This window comes from Lissotriton vulgaris, chromosome 11 (genome assembly GCF_964263255.1).
Source record: "Lissotriton vulgaris chromosome 11, aLisVul1.2, whole genome shotgun sequence".
Lineage (NCBI taxonomy): Eukaryota > Metazoa > Chordata > Amphibia > Caudata > Salamandridae > Lissotriton > Lissotriton vulgaris.
Genome location: NC_141699.1, coordinates 42,628,026 through 42,647,416, shown reverse-complemented (window position 1 = coordinate 42,647,416; position 19,391 = coordinate 42,628,026). Strand labels below are relative to the sequence as shown.

The 19,391-nt window shown below is 48.5% G+C and overlaps 1 protein-coding gene across 1 annotated transcript in view; it reads left to right on the top strand.

The window, feature by feature from the left end:
* TMEM132B (transmembrane protein 132B) overlaps positions 1-19,391 on the top strand; it is a 454,814-nt gene that overhangs the window by 109,493 nt on the left and 325,930 nt on the right. The window contains exon 2 of the mRNA XM_086942680.1: positions 8,742-9,624. Coding sequence (XP_086798806.1) covers positions 8,742-9,624 — 883 coding nt within the window. The remainder of the gene's footprint in view (positions 1-8,741; positions 9,625-19,391) is intronic.

Below are 19,391 nucleotides of genomic sequence, written 5' to 3'. Positions count from 1 at the left end.
AAAGTTATTGAGGTGTTTCGGGGGCATTTCCTTTGCATGAATCTTCAGATGATTCTAAACAGTATGGACATGTTACTGCAGTGCACCTTTGTTCATATATTTTATTCTTGCCACATCCTAAGAATGGTGTTCAACATCCTTCTTTTCAAAACTAAAACGGTTCTACTGTGAGGGCAGCTCCGCCCTGTGTCAGTCCCTCTGGCCCCCTCTTAGAGTACGATTTAACCTCTCTACAGGCCAACTTAACTCTGGATGATATTAACTCATTTTGTGTTCCCTTGAATGACATTGAAAAAATATTCAATCTTCTTGATTCTAATAGGAAAGGATCACTGGTTTCCAAAAAACAGAGGGGCAGATTTACAATAACTGGTGCATCCCTGCATATCAGCAGGCATGCACCAGTTATTGTGCGCCCCGGCTCTGCCACCATATATGCACCTCATTTATAATGCGACGCACCATGGGGCAAAAACGGCACAGATGCGTGAGGCATCTGTGCCGTAAAGGCGGTGCATTGCTGGAGTTGCGTCGCAAGCGCAACGCAGCTCCAGCAATGTTCTGGGGGACCCTATCTTTACAATGCTGCGTCAATCCTTACGCCTGCTTCAAGCATTTCCTACAGTGGCAACTTCTCCCCTACATTAGAGACAACACCTCCGCAACACTCTTATTTTTCACCTCTTAAATCAATAAATAGTCTAAATTTACCAGCTGCCTTCCTTGCAACTGCAACGAGGAAATCCATTCTGATTGTTAAGGTATCTTGATTTGTCTAGTGCCACTATTCACCCGGTAGTGTATCCAGGCACTGGAGCAGAGGTGTGGGCATAGGCAGGGTCACTAAGGCCTACGGGGCATTCAGGCAGTGTCCGATGGGCTGGTCTGGAAGATCGGTGTATGTGCCAATATTTTAGCAGTATTGTGCCAGTTTTTTGGCTAGGCGGACTGTTTTTTACTGTTGATTTCCCTAATATTACTTTCTTTTTGCTGTAGGCTCCGCCAAAGGGAGCCACTTTTATTTTTGTGCCCGGACCTATTTTTTGTCCCACTCTGACCCTGAGCGTAACACTGAGGGTGATGTGAGTCAGTCGAGGAGGCAGATTTTCAGCTTCTTGCGGAATTCAAGAAGTGAGGAGGAGGATCTGAGGTATTGCTGAAGGTCGTTCCAGGTCCTTTGTGCGATGTAGAAGAATGGTAGACCTCCTATTCTGCTTCTGCGGATGCTGGAAGGGGGTACAAGTGAGAGTGAGGCTGAGCGCAGGTGTCTGGTGGGTTGGTGGAAGTGAAGGTGGTTGTACAGGTATGTAGGTCCAAAGTTGTGCAGTTTCTTGTATGCGTGCGTGAGGAGTTTGAATTGTCAATGTTTATGTTTCGGGAGCCAGTGGAGCTGTGGTGTGATATGGGTGCCTTGTGGTCGGTGGAGGAGATGGTCAGAGATCCCAGTGAAGAGTGCGTTGCCGTAGTCTAGTCTGCTTGCGATGATCACTTGCATGACTGTGTGCCTGGTGTTCCAGTCTGGCCAGTGGAAGACCGTGCAGAGCATGCAGAGTCTGTGGAAGCAGGAGCTGACTGCGTTGACCTGTGCTGTCATGTTGTGCTTGTTGTCTAGAATGATTCCCAGGTTCCTTGCATGGTTGTTTGGTGTGGGGTTTGCTCTGACCTCTGATGGTTACCAGGTGGCGCTCCAGGGAGTCTTCTGGTTCCTGAAGATCAGCACTTCCATCTTGTCAAGGTTGAGCATCAGACAGTTGGCTTTCTTCCAGTGAGTTACGCTGATCATGCAGATGTTATGTTATGTTAAGGGAGATTTGTAAAGCACACGTACACCAACCGGTCTATTGGCGCTGAGTTAGTTAACTGCCATTATCTGAATCCTCACCTAGCTATAGGCTTGAGTAAATAGCCATGTTTTCAGCATTTTTCTAAAACACATGTAGTTTGCTGCTTGTCTGATTGCAATGGGCCGAGAGTTCCAGAGTTGGGGACCTAGCATGGAGACCCTTGTCCTCCCATACTGTTGCATTTAAATCTCGGGACCACCAGTAAATTCATCAGAGCAGATCTGAGATTACGTTTGATAAGTGTCTATAGATCCTTGTGGATAAGTACTCAGGGCCTTTGTTGTGGATCGCTTTGAAGATAATGCACCCCGTTTTAAACCTGTAGAGCGGCGCCACCGGGAGCGAATGACGCTCCTTCATCCGCGGCTTAGTGCGGCAGTGTCGTGATTGTTGTAAAATGATTCTTGCAGCTGAAGTCAATGATTCTGATTAAGAGGGAGCCCAAGAGAGGGCATTAGCATAATCAATTCTAGACACAATCAAGGCAATAATGATTAGCAGGCTGGCCGCTAGTGAAGAATCTTCTAATGTTTCTGAACTTCCTAAGCTGAAGAAAGCAGGAGGACATACCGGGCTTATCTGGGGTTTCATGGACAGGCCACACATCAGTTTAAATGCCAAGCCATTTTTCCCTGCTCTTGGGATTGGGTGGGGGGCTTAACTCTGTTGGAAAGTAAGCCGGAGTCCAGCAGTTTAATTTATTGTTGGGGATGACAATCTCTATTTTGCCAGAATTAAGTTTTAGCTGGTTGCTATTCATCCAATATCAGATGAATAACATAATATTCTGGACGAGTTCCCTACAGTCCGATGTCTCATCAATTGTAAAAATCAACTGCACATCCTCCGCAGAGTTGTAAATGTTTACCTGCACAAGGCAGCACACATGGAAAAAGCAAAAGCGAGGAGAAATGCTTCATTTCTCCTCGTTTCGCCACCTTGAGAAAAAATCTTTCCTGTTCTTAAATTTGGCGCTGCCACCTATTATCGCCAAGCTTGGTAATAGGTGGCAGCGTCGAAGTGAATGGGTGTTGCGGTGGAACGCCCACTGAAACACCCACTGCACGCCCCCTTTCACAATGAGTTTATCGTGAAAGGGGCCCTATTACCAAGCAGCGTTAAATCAATTAACGTGGCTTTAAGCCACATCAATTGACTTAGCGCTGCCTTGATAATAGGGCGATGCAAATATCGCCGTATTATCGGCAGACAAATGCCGATAACGTGGGGCTTGATAATATGCCCCTGGGTTCGGTCTTTAAAAAGGATTTCATCCATTTAAAGCAGCTCCCCTGAGATCTGCAGCAGCAAGTCGATTCACTACGATCCCGTGGTCAACGGTATCGAATGCTGCGGTTATCCAACAGGACCATTGCCTGTACGTGTCCTTCATCTACCCTGCCTTTTAAGTCGTCCACCACGGATAAGATGATCGATTCGATGGAGTGAGAGGGCCGAAAGCCTTCCTGATGTGGGTCAAGAAAACCAGTCTGTTCTAGGAAGGAGCATTGATGTTTTGCTACACGCACCTCTAGGATTTTTGCGGGGAAAGGGAGAAGAGAGATGGGCCTGTAGTTATCTCGCCCCTGAGGGGTCTTGCCAGGTTGTGTTTGAACCAAACAATATGTAAGGAAGATTCAAATCATGAAATTAATCACTTATAAATTTGCATTTTATTTACACTTTTTCTTCTTTTCTTATACTTTTTTTTACCATTTCTGAATTTCAACAAAACATTGTAGTGAGATACATTACAAAAACAAACATGAAAGTACTTTTTTCATTAGATCTCATTCATACTCATTCATACAAAGAGACATTTCATTCATACTCAAAACATACATTCAACTGACAGTCTAAAACAACATATACATATACTTTTTTAAAATGTATGTACACTTTATGAGTCGGAAACCATAGAATCTCATTTGTAAAAGTAAATCCTTCTAGTCAAAGAGTTGTTCAATTTTCTTATGGTTTCAACGTGAGAACGTTATCTGAGAAGGTAACGTTGTAATGTATCTCACTACAATGTTTTGTTGAAATTCAGAAATGGTAAAAAAAGTATAAGAAAAGAAGAAAAAGTGTAAATAAAATGCAAATTTATAAGTGATTAATTTCATGATTTGAATCTTCCTTACATATTGTTTGGTTCATATGTATAGAATCGATCAAGTCCTCAGAATCATTTGGCAGTACTGACATCTTTTTTCGTGATACTAATTAAGGCAGGGTTTGGCCTTACTGCTTGGGAACCCATACCCAGTGGAGATCAGGTTGCGTTTGAAGCAGGATGCCCCTTCTTCTTTGAAGGTTAGAGGGGCATCTCCTTGCATAAGGGGTAGGCTCAATAGAGAGCGAGTGCTTTCTGGAAAGGAGCTTGGAATTCGTTTTTGTATATGGGGGGCATACATCTTTAGGGGAGCCTGATTTTACTTTGTTAAGTAATTCTGCACGTCGTTCCTTGTTAATGGAGGGGGATGTAGAAATGGTAGTAGGGTTGCTGTTTTTTTGTATGTTTTTCATATCCTGAAGTTTGGGGATTATGGATTCTTGTATTTTCTTTATTTTATCTAGAAAAAAGAAATTAAGAGCATCACACAGTTTCTGTGAAGGAATGATAGGAAGTGTAACTCGGTTGGGGTTAGATAGAGCCCTCACTATATTAAAAATGTCTTTTGTTTTGTTATCTAAGCTTATGACTTTGTTGGTGCAAAAATATTTTTTTGCCTCTGAAATGGCTTTTTTTAGGCTGTCATGCTTTGAAGAAACAGCTCCTTAGTTTTGGCGAGTATGTTCTACGGTCAGCCTGGCGCGTTCTTAAGGGCAGATTTACAAGCCCCTTGCGCCTCATTTACGCCGCCGTTGCGTCACTTTTGTGACGCAGCGGCGGCGCAAATCCTGCACCATGGTGAGGAGAAGTGTGGCTCAATGGTGGAGAAGTGTGGCTCAATGGTTAGAGCGGCAGACCCTGATGCAGAGGTCTGGCCCGGGACCAGGGTTCAATTCCCCGCCTCGGCGGGTCTTGGGCACAAATTTCCACGGACCTGATAATTCTCGCCTCGTGCCTATTCCAATCATGGAGTCCCACTCTGTGACTCTGGGCAATAGCTTGTTTAATCTCCACAACGGCCCCAACTAAGGATGCCTGGCCTCCACCTTGGGGGTGCCCAGGAGTGGACGCCTCACGGGGAAAGCCAGGATGAGTTCCACAGCGGTATTCGTACAAGCGCTTTGAGACCCTTGCGGGTGAGTAGTGCGCTATACAAGTATCAATTTACATTTTTTACTTACAACGTGACGCATCTGGGAGATGCGTCACATTGTAAAGCCCTGCGCCACATATAGGCGTTCCTGTGCAGAGGGGGGGGGGGCGTTCCGGCGCAGGAACGCCTCCTAAAAGTGGCTGAGTGAAATATACAAGATTGCACTCAGTCACTTTTAGGCCAATGCTGCGTCAAAACCCTGCGCCTTCTTGAAGCAGGCGTAAGGTTTGACGCAGCATTGGAAGAATAGGCCCCCCAGAGCATTGCTGGAGCTGCGTCGCGCTTGCGACGCAACTCCGGCAATGCGCCGCCTTTACGGCACAGATGCGTCACGCATCTGTGCCGTTTTTGCCCCAAGGTGCGCCGCAGTGGCAGAGTGAGCTAAAGAATGGTGTTGGATTAAACCCAGATCAGTTGACTGGGGGTGAGTGTTTGATTTGCTCAAGCACTCCGTCCATCATCCCCTTTTGTATCGCTTTGTTCGCCCTAAGTGTGGCAGGGTATGCTCAGACGTGAGTCCCTTGCTCACTTTGCCACTGGATTCAAGATAGCCTGGCTGACGAGGGTTATGAACCCGAAACCGGTCCCAGGATGCTTGTTTCCGGTCCAGGGAAGACATGGCTTGGCAGTTCGGCTGGACTGTTCCCATGAGGCACAGGGTCAGACTGATTTGCATATGGCCATGTCTGAGCTGGGGTGGCAGAGTGAGCTAAAGAATGGTGATGGATTAAACCCAGATCAGTTGACTGGGGGTGAGTGTTTGATTTGCTCAAGCGCTCCGTCCATCATCCCCTTTTGTATTGCATTGTAAATGTGGCGCATCCATGGTGGCTGAGCTGTGGCGCACAATAACTGGCGCATCCCTGCTGATATGCAGGGATGCGCCAGTTATTGTAAATCTGCAATTTAGTTTTGCTATTTTTAACTCAGCTGAGACCATTTGGATGCCCCGTAGCGCCGAGCATGACTAGCTTGATTTTGCAGAGGGGCGTGCATATTACTGGCCATCAAATGCCATTTTGAGATTTCTTCCACCAAGTTGTCTATGTTGCCTGTCAAGGCGGGTAGTTTGAGTGTCAAGGTGTTGCGGAAGGAATTGAAATTTGTGCGATTTCAATTTCTGCCTTTAATTTTAAGGTGAACCATGGGTTTTGATAGTATAATGTCACTTAGTGTAAAGCCTATTAAGTAATGGTCTGACAATATATACGGGTGGATTACTAGATTCGAGAGAGTAAGTTTAATAGACCAAAGCTGGTCTTGTGTATGTCCTTTGATATGTGCGGGCACATGCATATGTCATTCGCCCAGTAGTTCATGTCTCCAATTATTAAAACTTTAGCGTAAGCCGCAGTCAGTGAGGCAATGCTGTTTGCTAGGTCTTTGGAATATCCCAGCATGCTTTAGGCGGTCTATAGATGAGTACACACGCCCATGCAGCAGTGGGGGAATTCAGCGTCATCGTTCTACTGTCAGATTGGGGGATCCCTAACAGGGACATGGCGGGGACAGAGAGACACCTTGTATTGCCTGCTGCCGCACCGCCCCCCCTCTTTTCCCCGTGGGTTCATAAGTCTGTAGAAGGTCATCGTTCCCTGGTAATGCCGCTAGTATTTCAGGAGTGGATTCATCTGTTAGCCAAGTCTCTGTCATGAATACAATATCTGGTGAGTTTGTATCTAAAAGGTTAAATGTTTCTAACCTGTTGTTAACCATGGAGCGAGTGTTTGGGTATATAATGTGTCGTTCCTTTATTGAGTGGTTGTTGTCTATGGAATATTGTATTCCTATGGATCGTTAAGTGTTCGGCAGGCCATAAAACGCGTGTGTTCATTTCTGGGCCGGAGTTGAGAAGGCCTCGCCATTGAGCTTGTGTTTGACTAAAGGATCAAGCTGCTGCTTGTCTTGTGGGGACAGATGCTTTCATTCTTTGGACGTGTAAATACATTTTGCCCCAGGCCCCGTCCCGGTGAAGACAGGCTCAAATAGTTTTCCTTTGGCGCGAACGCTGCGCGCATCCACGGCCGTCTGCGCTGACGCCAGTGTTTTGAGCCCACAGAGCAAAAAAGGCTTCTCCCCTCCCCGGCTGATTGGTTCCCCTCAGACCTATCATCTTCTGACTTGAAGCATCTAAAAGCCGTCTAAGGCGGCGCGATTCAGCTAATCTGATGCATCAAATTCAATACAACAATGAAAGTTAAAAAGGGACAACGTGCACAGCAATAAAACTAAGACAAGGAGCTTCAGTGCAGCACCGTAGTTTCTTCATTTGAAAAAGTTGGTTCTGTTCATGGTGGACTTGTTGCTCAGAGATAGGAGGAGTTGGGTGTCATCGGTGTAGGATATGATGGAGATGCTAAGTGATCTGACGATGTTAGAGAGCGGTGTCATGTAGATGTTGAACAGGGTTGGCTGATCAATGAACCCGGGGTTCTCTCCAGAACAGATTCTTGAATCCCGATGTGTCGGTAGGTAGTCCGACTCAGTGTATTCATCCTGTAAGGAAGGAGCAAATCCAGTTGAGGGCCAGTCCGTGGATGTCTTTGTTGTGCAATCATCTGATGAGGCAGTGGTGGGAGACTGTATTAAAGGAAGCAAAGATGTTGGGTAGGATGAGGGCTGTGGTTTCTCCTCGGTGCGGTATTGTGTGGAGTTCATCAGTGGCTACAGAAAGTGCTGTTCCTGTGCTGTGGTTGCTCCAATAACCTGACTGGGAGTGGTCGAGTAGGTCCTGGAGTTGGAGGTGGTTGTTGAGTTGACTTTGGCTGGGAATGGAAGCAAAGAGATGGGTTTGAATTTGCTCAGATCTTTGGGGTCAGCGAAGGTTTTTTGTGGAGTGCTGACTGCTGCCTCTTTCCAGTGTTTTGGGAGGGCGGCGTATTTGATGGAGGTGCTGATGGTGTGGGTGAGGATTGCTGATCGGTGGTCCTCCCATGTTGTAGATGTGGTAGGGCATGGGTCCATTGGCCCCTCAGAGTGACCTGTTGTCATGATTGCTGCAGTGCTCTTCAGTCAGTGCTTTCCATGCAGTCAGGGGTTTGTCTTGGTTGATGATGATCATCTTGGTTATGAGACTTTTGAACTCAAACTATTCTTCGAGGTTGCTGTAGACTTGTTCTGTTTTGCTGTGGAAGAAGGTACATAACTTTGCATAATATTCTATGAAGGTTTTATTTTACCTGATATCAACCATCTTCTTTATTTGCTTATATTTGTTGTTGGTTTTGTAATTTGCTTTGCTTCAGGTGAAACTTCACTTGTGCCACCTGTATACATATTATTTCCTCAGAAATGTAGCATACAACCAATTCCCCATTTTCTTTAGCTCGTGCAGCGTTGTGCTGTCTCTGTAGTTTCTTGAGTGCTGTCATCATCTTTCGTAAAATAATACAAAAAGCTCTAATGCTCTTGGGGGTCAGATTTAACTCTTTAAAGACAAGTTTGAGAATGAGAAGCCAATCTAAATGACTGCCCATGGGGATGGATTGTGTCTCCTGAGTTGTGTGGAAGGGCTGGTTTCTAAGCCATTAAAGTGTAGCTCACCTGTGTCACTATAGAAGTGAAGGTAAATATTTAAATTGTTGACATCCTGGATGTAGAAGATTGATCCTTTGCTCTTGTCTCTTTGCAGTGGCGGAGAGCCGAGGCCTGCTGGATGGCTTGCAGAGGTTTTCGTCCTTGCCCGTATATCTCCCATCCACATATGGGATCATGAGTGCAGACGTGTCCTTCTTCCTCAAGGAGAGCAACCAGGACGTCTCACGGAACGCCAGCCTGCGGTCCAGAGTGGACTCCCTCTACATCCACAAAGCCAGGACGCTGCCGGCGTTGAACGCCAGTTACGGACCCTACTGGGTGGAACAGGTCCTTCCTCAGGAGCTGATGGTGCCTTCAAACGCCTTCAGGTCCAGAAATGAGTTCACCTTGAACTGGAAGCTGAAGTGGCGTATCCTTGAAAGCGCGGTCCACTACGGCAGGGCCAAGGTTCGGGCGTTGTTCTACATCGCGGGCAGGGACTGGGAGGACCACCCCATGGAGGTCCTGCCCTGTGTGAGGTTGGTGGCATCGCTGGAGACCAGAGAAGTGGCGGCCAGCTGTCGGTTGAAAGGCGACCTGGGGCTGTGTGTGGCCGAGCTGCAGCTCTCTCCTGCTCTCTTCGACTCCCCGTTGTCGCTGTCGGGTGACCAGCAGCCAACGCTCCCACCCGAGGGGCTCCCGGTGGACCTCTACCACTTCATGTACGCCGCCGATGGCGGTGGGGATTGCTCAGCCCAAGAAGGACAGTGGGACAACGACTCGCGTCTGGGCCACGGCGAGGGGCCGGAACTGGTCCCAATGGAGAGGATTGGCAGCGTGGTTGTGTACCCCAACCAGGATCCACTCAAGATGATGGCTCTGACCCTGGACCCCAACATTGTGATCCATGTGCCGACCAATCCAGTGCGAGAAGGGGACACCGCGACATTCCACGTGTCCAGGACCGCTGCCCTGAGTGTGGATCAGTTCACAATAAGGTAATTTATTTCAAGCTCCTTTCCCTACTTTCAAAAACAAGAAATGTAATCAATTGATTTTATCAATGTTGATTTATAAGGAAGAGTCTCGACAGGCTATTGAGCAGCTGAAAGAATGCATCACTTTAATGAGTGTTTTTTGTTCTTTTTGACTACATCTTTTCTGCTAATATCCATCCGTTCTTGTACTAGAAGGGGCCGTGTTTTAAAATCCCTCTAAGAGGCTGCAGCGCGGCCTCTCAAGCTGCTTTAGTGATCACCGTTCAATGCAAGCCTTGGGTAGGAGGGTGGAGGGGACCAGCTGCAGGACACTGGGGAGGGGTCCAGGCCGGTGAAGCCCAGCAGGGGGGCCCAGGCCGGTGAATCAAGCCCACCAAGGGGTCCAGGCCGGTGAAACAAGCCCAGCAGGTGGGTCCAGGCTGGTGAAACAAGCCCAGCAGAGGGGTCCAGGCTGGTGAAACAAGCCCAGCAGAGGGGGCCAGGCTGTTGAAACAAGCCCAGCAGGGGGTCCAGGCCGGTGAAACAAACAGAGCAGGGGGGGGTCCAGGCCAGTGCAGCCCAGCAGGGGGGTCCAGGCCGGTGAAACAAGCCCACCAGGGGGTCCAGGCTGGTGAAACAAGCCCAGCAGGGGGGTGGTCCAGGCCAGGTCAGCCCAGCAGGGGGGCCCAGGCTGGTGAATCAAGCCCACCAAGGGGGGCCAGGCCGGTGAAACAAGCCCAGCAGGTGGGTCCAGGCTGGTGAAACAAGCCCAGCAGGGGGTCCAGGCCGGTGAAACAAACAGAGCAGGGGGGGGTCCAGGCCAGTGCAGCCCAGCAGGGGGGTCCAGGCCGGTGAAACAAGCCCACCAGGGGGTCCAGGCTGGTGAAACAAGCCCAGCAGGGGGGTCCAGGCCAGTGAAACAAGCCCAGCAGAGGGGGCCAGGCCGGTGAAGTGAGCCCAGCTGAAAGTCCAGGCCTTTGAAACAAGCCCAGCTGGGGGGGGGGGGGGGGGTGAAACCCAGCAGGGGGGTCCAGGCCGGTGAAGCCCAGCATGGGGTTCCAGGCTGGTGAAGCGAGCCCAGCTGGGGGTCCAGGCGGGTGAAACAAGCCCAGTTGGGGTGAGGGGGTCCAGGCCGCTGAAGCAAGCCCAGCAGGGGGGTCCAGGCCGCTGAAGCAAGCCCAGCAGGGGGGTCCAGGCCGGTGAAGCAAGCCCAGCAAGGGTGGGGGGGGGGGTCCAGGCCGGTGAAGCCCAGCGTGTGGTCCAGGCCGGTGAAACCCAGCAGGGGGTCCAGGCCGGTGAAACAAGCCCAGCAGGGGAGTCCAGGCCGGTGAAACAAGCTCAGCTGGAGGGGTCCAGGCCGGTGAAGCCCAGAAGGTGGTCCAGGCCGGTGAAGCCCAGCAGGGGGGTCCAGGCCGGTGAAACAAGCCCAGTTGGGGGGGGGGCAGGCCAGTGAAGCCCAGCAGGGGGGTCCAGGCCGGTGAAACAAGCCCAGTTGGGGGGGGGGGTCCAGGCCAGTGAAGCCCAGCAGGGGCGTCCAGGCCGGTGAAGCAAGCCCGGTCTCTGGACCGCCTTTGCCACCAGATGGAGTCACCTCCCCTTCCCTCCCCTTCCTCTCCCTTTCCTTCCCTTCCTTCCCCTTCCTCTCTCTTCTCCTCCACTCCTGTCCCCTCCCCTTCCCCTTCCTCCCTCATCTTCCTCTCCATTCCCTTCCCTCCCCTTCCTCTCTCCTCTCCTCCAATCCTGTCCTCTCTCCTTCCCCTCGCTCCCTCTCCCTTTCCCTTCCCTTCCCTACCCTTCCCTTCCTCCTTCCCCTCCCCTCCTCTCCCCTCTACTCTCCTCTCATCTCCTCCCGTCCCCTCCCCTCCCCTTCCCTACCCTTCCCCTTCCCCTCCCTCCCCTCTCCTCCCTTCCCACCCCCTCCCCTCCTCTCCCTTCTCCTCTCTTCCCCTGCCCTCACCTTCTCCTCCCTCCACTCTCCTCTCCTGTCTTCCCCCTCCCTTCCTTCCTCTCCCTTTCCTTCCCTCCCCTTTCCCTCCCTCCCTTCTCCTCTCCTCCCATACCCTCCCCTTATCTTCCCTTTCGCTTCCCACTCCCCTCCCCTCCCCTACCCTCCCCTCCCCTCCTTCCTCTCCCTTCCCTTCCCTCCCCCCCTATCCACTCCTCCCGCCCCCTCCCCTCCCCTTCTCTTCCCTTACCCTCCCTGCCTCCCTCCCCTCCCCTTCCTTTCCCCTCCCTTGACCTGGGGCCCATGACACCTACTACATATAGAAGATAAATGTAAAATTGAAAAGTTTTAAACGTTCTGTAAATGTGAAGGAATTTAAAGTTGGAACCTAAAAGTTGAGCTGATGTCCTTCGCTCAGCTCAAGTGCAGCAAAGAGTAGCTTGGAAACCTCAATGAAATATCCCTTGTACCGTTTTAACATAAATGGGTCCGTTGCCCATGTTTCCTGCAATAGCACCATTTGAATATGATGTGATAATCCTTGTATTTGGGCACCAATTCGTTTTTTTACAAATCCCATTTATGTTCCATGAGCAAATATTTATTATGGAAGTGACCGTGCTCTGTTCTTGTAATACTGCCTGTGATGACGTTTGTCAATGCTCTTTATTACCCTATAAGGCTGTCATGATCCATTTTTCATTCACTCCATTTGTTTTTTCTCTCTTTAATATATTGGACTCTTTTTTTCTTCAAGATTTGTTCTGCCAAGGGGATTTTTTTATATGGTCAAAAGTCGATTTTTTCAGGGTGTGATTGTTCTGAGGGGCTTCCTTTAATTAAGAAAGGTGTTGGATAGACCTTTGGAAGCAGTGGGCTAATTAGTATCCCCCAATTAAGAAAGATTTCGTGCTCTTTCAAATTGTAGTCCGCTATAGACCCAATGGCCACTGTTACCAACGTTAGTGGATGTCTTCCTTCGGGATTAGGCTGGAAACCTACACATTCAATATCCTCAGATGTTATCTTTTCAAGTGTTGTTATAGTTTTCATTAGCCAAAGGATATTTCCTCTGTTTAGGATATCGTGTGTTCCTCTTGATTCATAAAGTGGTTTAAAGATAATTTGAGCTGGCTTATTTTTTGAGAGCCTTGGTTCACATTTTTTGTCCTCAGTTCTTCTGTATTCCTCTTAGGTAATCAGCCTGTTCTGGCCACTTCTTTCAATTACTAGAGTATCTCGGGTTTTTATATACGTCGTTTCATCTATCAATTCTTTTAGTTTCCAAGAATTAATCATTGTTCTGTCAGGCCCCAGTTCATTCCTAGCCGGGTTGTCTTTTTGGTTTGTATTCCTAACTAGGCTAGGTGAAGGTTTTTGTTCTTGCTCTGTTAACTTCTGGATTGTTTGACCTATGTAATTCTGACTATGCACTGTTGTTCTAAATTCCGGTATGTTACGGGGCATCAGTTCTTTGGTCATACTTTTAGTTTGTTCACTTTGGATATCGCAAGAAGTGAGATCTTTTATTACACAACCATTCCCATTGATTTTGCATTTTATTTCTTCTTCGTGGACCCTATGTAATTCGGCTTCAGAAACAGACAGTGTTTGGTTGGAGCTTTCAGCTAATGTACTTATATTTAATCTGGCCAGATTTTGATTGCAGCGAGAATTCATTGGTTTACCAAAAATATCATAATATTTTTCTTTTCCATCACTAATTTTTGTAGCTTTTGTAGATTTCATCCCATTGACATTACCATCTATTGATTTTTTCCTTAGTTTTCCTCCTACTTCAATTGTGTTGGGCAATAAATCCATTTTGGTCTCGATTATTGTTCCTCTTTCTTTTTTAGATGTGTCCAATTTAATATCGATTTGCGACGAAGTTTCCTTTTTTGCCTTATTTCTTGCTATACGTAGCTTTTTTCTCTGACTTTTTGTTATTTCAAAGGCTACTGAGTCGTCATCATTTGTACCTTCTTTATTCAATTCTTGTGGTGAGTCCAACAATATTTTGTTACCTTTTGTGTTGTTTGTGTCTTGGTTTGTATTCAGTTGTATTGCCATGCTTGATATATCAACGTCCGCTGTATCAATTTTTTTTAGTTGCCTCTGTTTTTCTACTAGTGTAGATTCCCTTATATTAGAATGATGTCCGTACTCCTTACAATAATCCTTTTTTCTCATGCAGACAATATCTTTGACGCCCTCAAAGATTGTGTTCACAACCTCTGGAATAGTTACCAATTTGTTAATTATGGGAGCACATGTGCACTCGATATAACTTGGCGCAACTTCCCGTTGAGATTATTCAGCTCAGTCAATTTGTTCTCAATCCCGACAAAAGCATCAGCCATAACTCCCAGTATGTCTTTTTGAACGTCCATTTTATTAGATTGTGCTGTTAGTGCTTCAAGGGTTAATACTGATGTTTGATAGAATATATTCCATATGGTTCCTGCATCCAGATTCTACTGTTTTTTCATTTTTTTTCCATGTTTATTTCCTTAAAACTCGATTGGATAACGATATCATCATGACCACTTTCTTTATCTGTAAATTCTGATACATATTTTGGCGTTAGGACACTGGATTTGTTTATGGTAAGTTCATTTGCAGATACAGGTTGTTCTTAGCTTCCTAGTGAATTATTTGTACTAACTGATATCTTTAATTGATTTGTAGCGGCCTGTTCTAATTGCTCTCGGTTTTCGTAACTTTGTACTGTGATATTTTCTCCGCCAGCTTTTATTTGCACAGTTGGGCCATATTCCGAGTTAATTGTTCCAGTAGGGCCTTTTTGTTGGTTTCCTGATGTATGGTCAATTTTATCCTCCTCATTGACCTTTCTGTGAACTGCTTTAGTAGCCAGTGGATGTTCGTTGACTACATCGTCCTTTTTTTTCCTAATATCAACTTTAACTTCCAGTGGGAGGGGACCTACTCCATTGTATATATTCTTGGTGGTGTCAATTTGATAGCATTCCTTTGGTATTAATACCATCCTTGTTTTATCCAACGCTCTACATTTCGTTTCTAGTGAGAATATTTGATACGAAGGATTTACTAGCTGTAATGAATCCATTTCTTTTGTGTGTTCATTACTTTTTCCTTCACGATCTTTCATTTGCTGATCTTTAATCTGATCAGAAACCCAATCTACATCAACTTCATCAAGTAAAACTAAGTTCTCTTTCGACTCGTTTGTTGGCTTGATTGGGGTCTGTAGAGTTTTTAGTTCTGGTTCTAGTTGCATTGACATGGGTGCTGTTGATGGATCTCTCATGAAATCGAATTTCTGAGGGATTTTTGAGGATCCTAGCTGTTGGTGAGATTAGCGTTTGATTCACCCCCTTAGTTTGAGCTTTACCTCTAGCCTTTTTTAATACTTTAGATGCTTAATTTTTCCGGACACTTTTTTTGGAGTACCCAGAGTTCTTTCTTTACCGGAGCGCATTTCTAATGGCTAACTCACTTGATCTGCTAGGAAGTGCAGGTTTTCTTATATACCACGGTGTGCGCGATCATATGAAGAAAAGCTTTCCAAATTCAAGTATGTAACGTGTGGAAAGATTCACTGGTAGATTCCAAATAGAGTGTTATGCAGCTCTGCGGCACCACAGGGTGCTCTAAGAATCCTATGACTTGAAAGCAGCCACAGGGTGAGCATATACCGACCTATTTACCAGCTTCTCCTCCACCGTTGTACACACGGTTGAGCAGCCTTTACACTCTAGCGGGCCGCCAATCGCACACTGCCTTGCTTAAAATCATATGTGCCCTTTTGAGTCTTAGGGCACTTACCAGGTTCCATTCAGTGCTCACCTCTGCTCCTAAGGGGTTGTAAAGTCGATGCCTGGAATTCCGCGGTCGGGACTCAGGGCTCAGGACTCAGGGCTCAGGGCTCAGGGCTCCGGGCACCAACACCGCCTCCGTCTCGGCCCCACTCCTTCCGCTCCTTCTGCGTCAGAGGGGGGACTACAACAAGACAAGAACTGCCGCAACAGCACCAGAAGGCAACAGGTAGAAGCAAGAAGCAGGGGGCAGGGGGCAGGACCGGCAGGAACTGAGGTCTAGTGCCGCTGATGACCCCCTCCTTGCCCCGTCCTCGCCGAGACACAGACCACCGCTGCCCTCACGGAGCGGTGCCTCCAGCCAGGTCCCAGCACCGATAGTCAATCTCCAACCAAGAGCACGAATATGCTTTCTTGTGGAGGTTGTTATTTAGCTGTTATTTAATTAAGCTGTTTGGTGGCTAATTATCTTTTCTGAATGCTCAGATTGTTGCTTTTCTGAATGGGAGATCAGGAAGGCCTTTTAGTTCTGTGGCGGGAAATCAGGTGAGAGTCTTAGTCTCAGGGCACCCGTGGCTCTTGCGCGGCACTTGCGCCACCCGTGGCACTCACTGGACGCTCACGGCACTCGCGGGACGCTCACGGGGACGCTCACTGCACCTGCAGCACCCGCGGCACTACAGCTCTAAGGCGCACAGTACACCCGCGGGCACACAGTGCCTTATCCTTCCGTGGCGCTTGTGGTGCTCAGCCGCGGTGCCGGAGTCGGTGCCAGAGTCGCCGGCGCCGCCGCTTCTCTCCTCCTCTCTACAGCTCACAATCTCGCCGCAGGGCCGCCTGAGCCACCACTTCTCTCCTCCTCTCCTTCTCCTTCTCGTGGCTCCCTTAGTGCCCACACCGCCATTCACTCCCGCCCGCTTGTACATATACACGATTCCTCCCAAATGAAACTCTGGAGACATATTTATGGGAAAGAACTGCTGCAGGTTTATTTCATACAACACACGTATGACGTTTTATGGTGGGTCATCTTACGGGTGATCCAAAGCAGGCAGCCCCTCGCTGTCCTGCATGCCTTAGGAGCCATCTTGCACGGCGAGTCGATGCTCTGACGGTCCAGCACATTACCAACTTCATTATACTCCCGCCCCCCCTGTCAGGACGGAGCGGTGTGGCACACCCCCGGTCGGTTCAGGCCCCCTGACAGCCCGAAGGATTAACGGGGCGCCGTCGCGGTTTCCCGGAACCTTCTTCGGCTCCTGGTCCTTGGCTCAGGCACCCTTACTGTGCCAGGCAGAGGTACCCTTACTGTACCCTTCTGCCGCAGAGGTACCCTTACTGTACCCGTCTGCTTCCAGATCGCCCTGTAACTCCGCCTGCAACACAAAGAAGAACATTACAACACTCTATTACTTCGCGCCGCCGCTCAAGCTGCTGGGTCAGGGTTTAGGGTGGGAACAGCGCTTGAGCCGCGGGTGGACAGGGATGGCGAGAGGCCGAGCCTTGTCCACCGTGGTATAAATAGGAGGTTCGCCCCTCCCACAGGTAAGCCCTCCCCTGGCCGGTGAATGGTGGACGCGGGGAGGGGCGCCCCATAGGTGTCGGCTGGAGCTTGCCGGGTGGGACTAAAGCGCTGCCCCGCCCATGCTCCCCTGCGGGTCACGCGGTCAGTGGCATAGTGCCCACACTGCCATTCACTCCCGCCCGCTTGTACATATACACGATTCCTCCCTAATGAAACTCTGGAGACATATTTATGGGAAAGAACTGATGCAGGTTTATTTCATACAACACACGTATGACGTTTTATGGTGGGTCATCTTACAGGCCATCCAAAGCAGGCAGCCCCTCGCTGTCCTGCATGCCTTAGGAGCCATCTTGCACGGCGAGTCGATGCTCTGACGGTGCAGCACATTACCAACTTCATTATACTCCTGCCCCCCCTGTCAGGGCGGAGCAGTGTGGCACACCCCCGGTCAGGTCAGGCCCCCCGACCGCCCGAAGGACTAACGGGGCGCCGTCGCGGTTTACCGGAACCTCCTTTGGCTCCTGGTCCTTGGCTCAGGCACCCTTACTGTGCCAGGCAGAGGTACCCTTACTGTACCCTTCCGCCGCAGAGGTACCCTTACTGTACCCGTCTGCTTCCAGATCGCCCTGTACTCTGCCACAGCTCTGGAGGAGGCCCCCGTCGATGACAGAGTCCCCCACCTACTTAGCTACCTACATCCTGTCGCTTTATACTGCCTCTTGCACGTCCAGGAGGAATATATCGACTCCCAATCTAGACAAGTGTACCTTGTCTTTATCGTAGTACCCTTCAGTTTCCTCTTGTATTGGTACTGCCTAATGAAACCCAAGCCTCTCTTCCCATGAACTCCTGCATGGATCTGTTGACCAGCCTGCGGGAATGTTCTACTGCTACCGGTGATCTAGCCCTGCGAGGGACACCCCAACCACAGGAGCTCGCCCGCTCCTAACCTGTTGCCCATCGCTACCACGGCCTTCTACATGCCCTGCATCAGTGCCCCTCTTCCAATGGTGACTAAGTTGTTCCCCCCCAGCTGTAAGCAAGGTGTTGGTCTAGCCAGGTACTCAGGATCTTACATTTTGTCTGTCAGTTTCAACAGGATCAAAATACAGGAAGGGGGGGGGGGCAGAAAAACGTTAATGGAATAATTTCTAGGCACATGACTTATCTTTTGGGAATCTTCCCCGGAATTAGAATCATTCCATACTCTACGACTCCAATTGTCTTTCTTCCAGATATATTCACATGACAATCGAGGGAGCCTGCAATACAGTCCACTTGTGTTTCTTCGTCAGGCCTCAATGAGCCGACCCTGCCAGTGTGGGCCCAATAAAGCCAACCTACTGGCTTTGCCAATACATTCTTCAATCTGTAAAGGTGTCCTAAAGTGGTTTATTACATAATGTATACAAGATTATCGCATAGTAAGGACCCCTTCTGAACAACTGCTTGGACTTGATCATGCTACAACGAGCAGGTCTCAATTCTAGTCAAGACTAGTTACTATCAACGTTCATTAAGCTTACAGAAAGGCGAGCTCGGTGGCCGTGCATAGGAAATTAATTATATATGTCATGTATTGCTTTGTTGTACCTCTACTTGTACTCTGTACTTTAGTGACTTGCCCATGCGGGGAATGAGATTTTAATATCTTTTATGATCAATTTGTTAACTTATCTCATTCATTAATTTTGGATCGATTTGTTTCTGTCACTGAGTAAAAGACAACCCCACATAAGTTTAGATGAACCCCATTAACTGACGCCACTCTGAAGGACCACTTACAACTGATAAAGTTTAAAAGGTTTCGGTCCCCTCAGATCCATTGATCCTCTTTGACCCCCTTGTTCTATCCAGGGACCCGTTGCGGAATCTAATGGGGTACTCCGACTCACTGGTGCTAGTATCTGTCTTTGAGGATTCATCGTGTTATTCCTATTCTCCATCTCTGCCCTTTCCCTGTCCCATCGTGCCTGTTCCTCCTGCTGGACCCCCTCTGGGTTGTAGATTGACACAATAGGGCCTATGGTGACAGGTACTTGTAAAGCGTCTGGCATTTGGTACGACCTTGCGCATTGCGTCTCTGGCACCTTCTGGACCACGAATCTTCCCACTACCCTCTGTTCGGGACTAGCTTGGGGTATTTCCTCACTCTTGTTGGAGTCCCACTCCGTTACTGGGATCGATTTATATTCTCCCCATCTAGCTCCGTCCCCTTGCTGTAGTATGGGACTTGCGGTTTCGCTGTTGTACGGAGGTGGTCTATCTGTTAATAGCCTCTCTATCAGATCCTCCTCCGTCTCGCTTTCCTCATCTTCCTCCTCTAGAGGTTTCTTTTCTCCCGTGGCTTCTATCATGGTGAACAGTTTGTCCGCTTCTATCCTTTGCACTCTCCACTTCTTAGCTTCCTCATCCCATTTGGCATCCTGCACTGCCTTTACTGATCGTCTCACTCTTTCTTGACGCCTCTTTAAACTCTTCTCGTGTGCCGCTCTAAACCATGCACTAAGTGCTT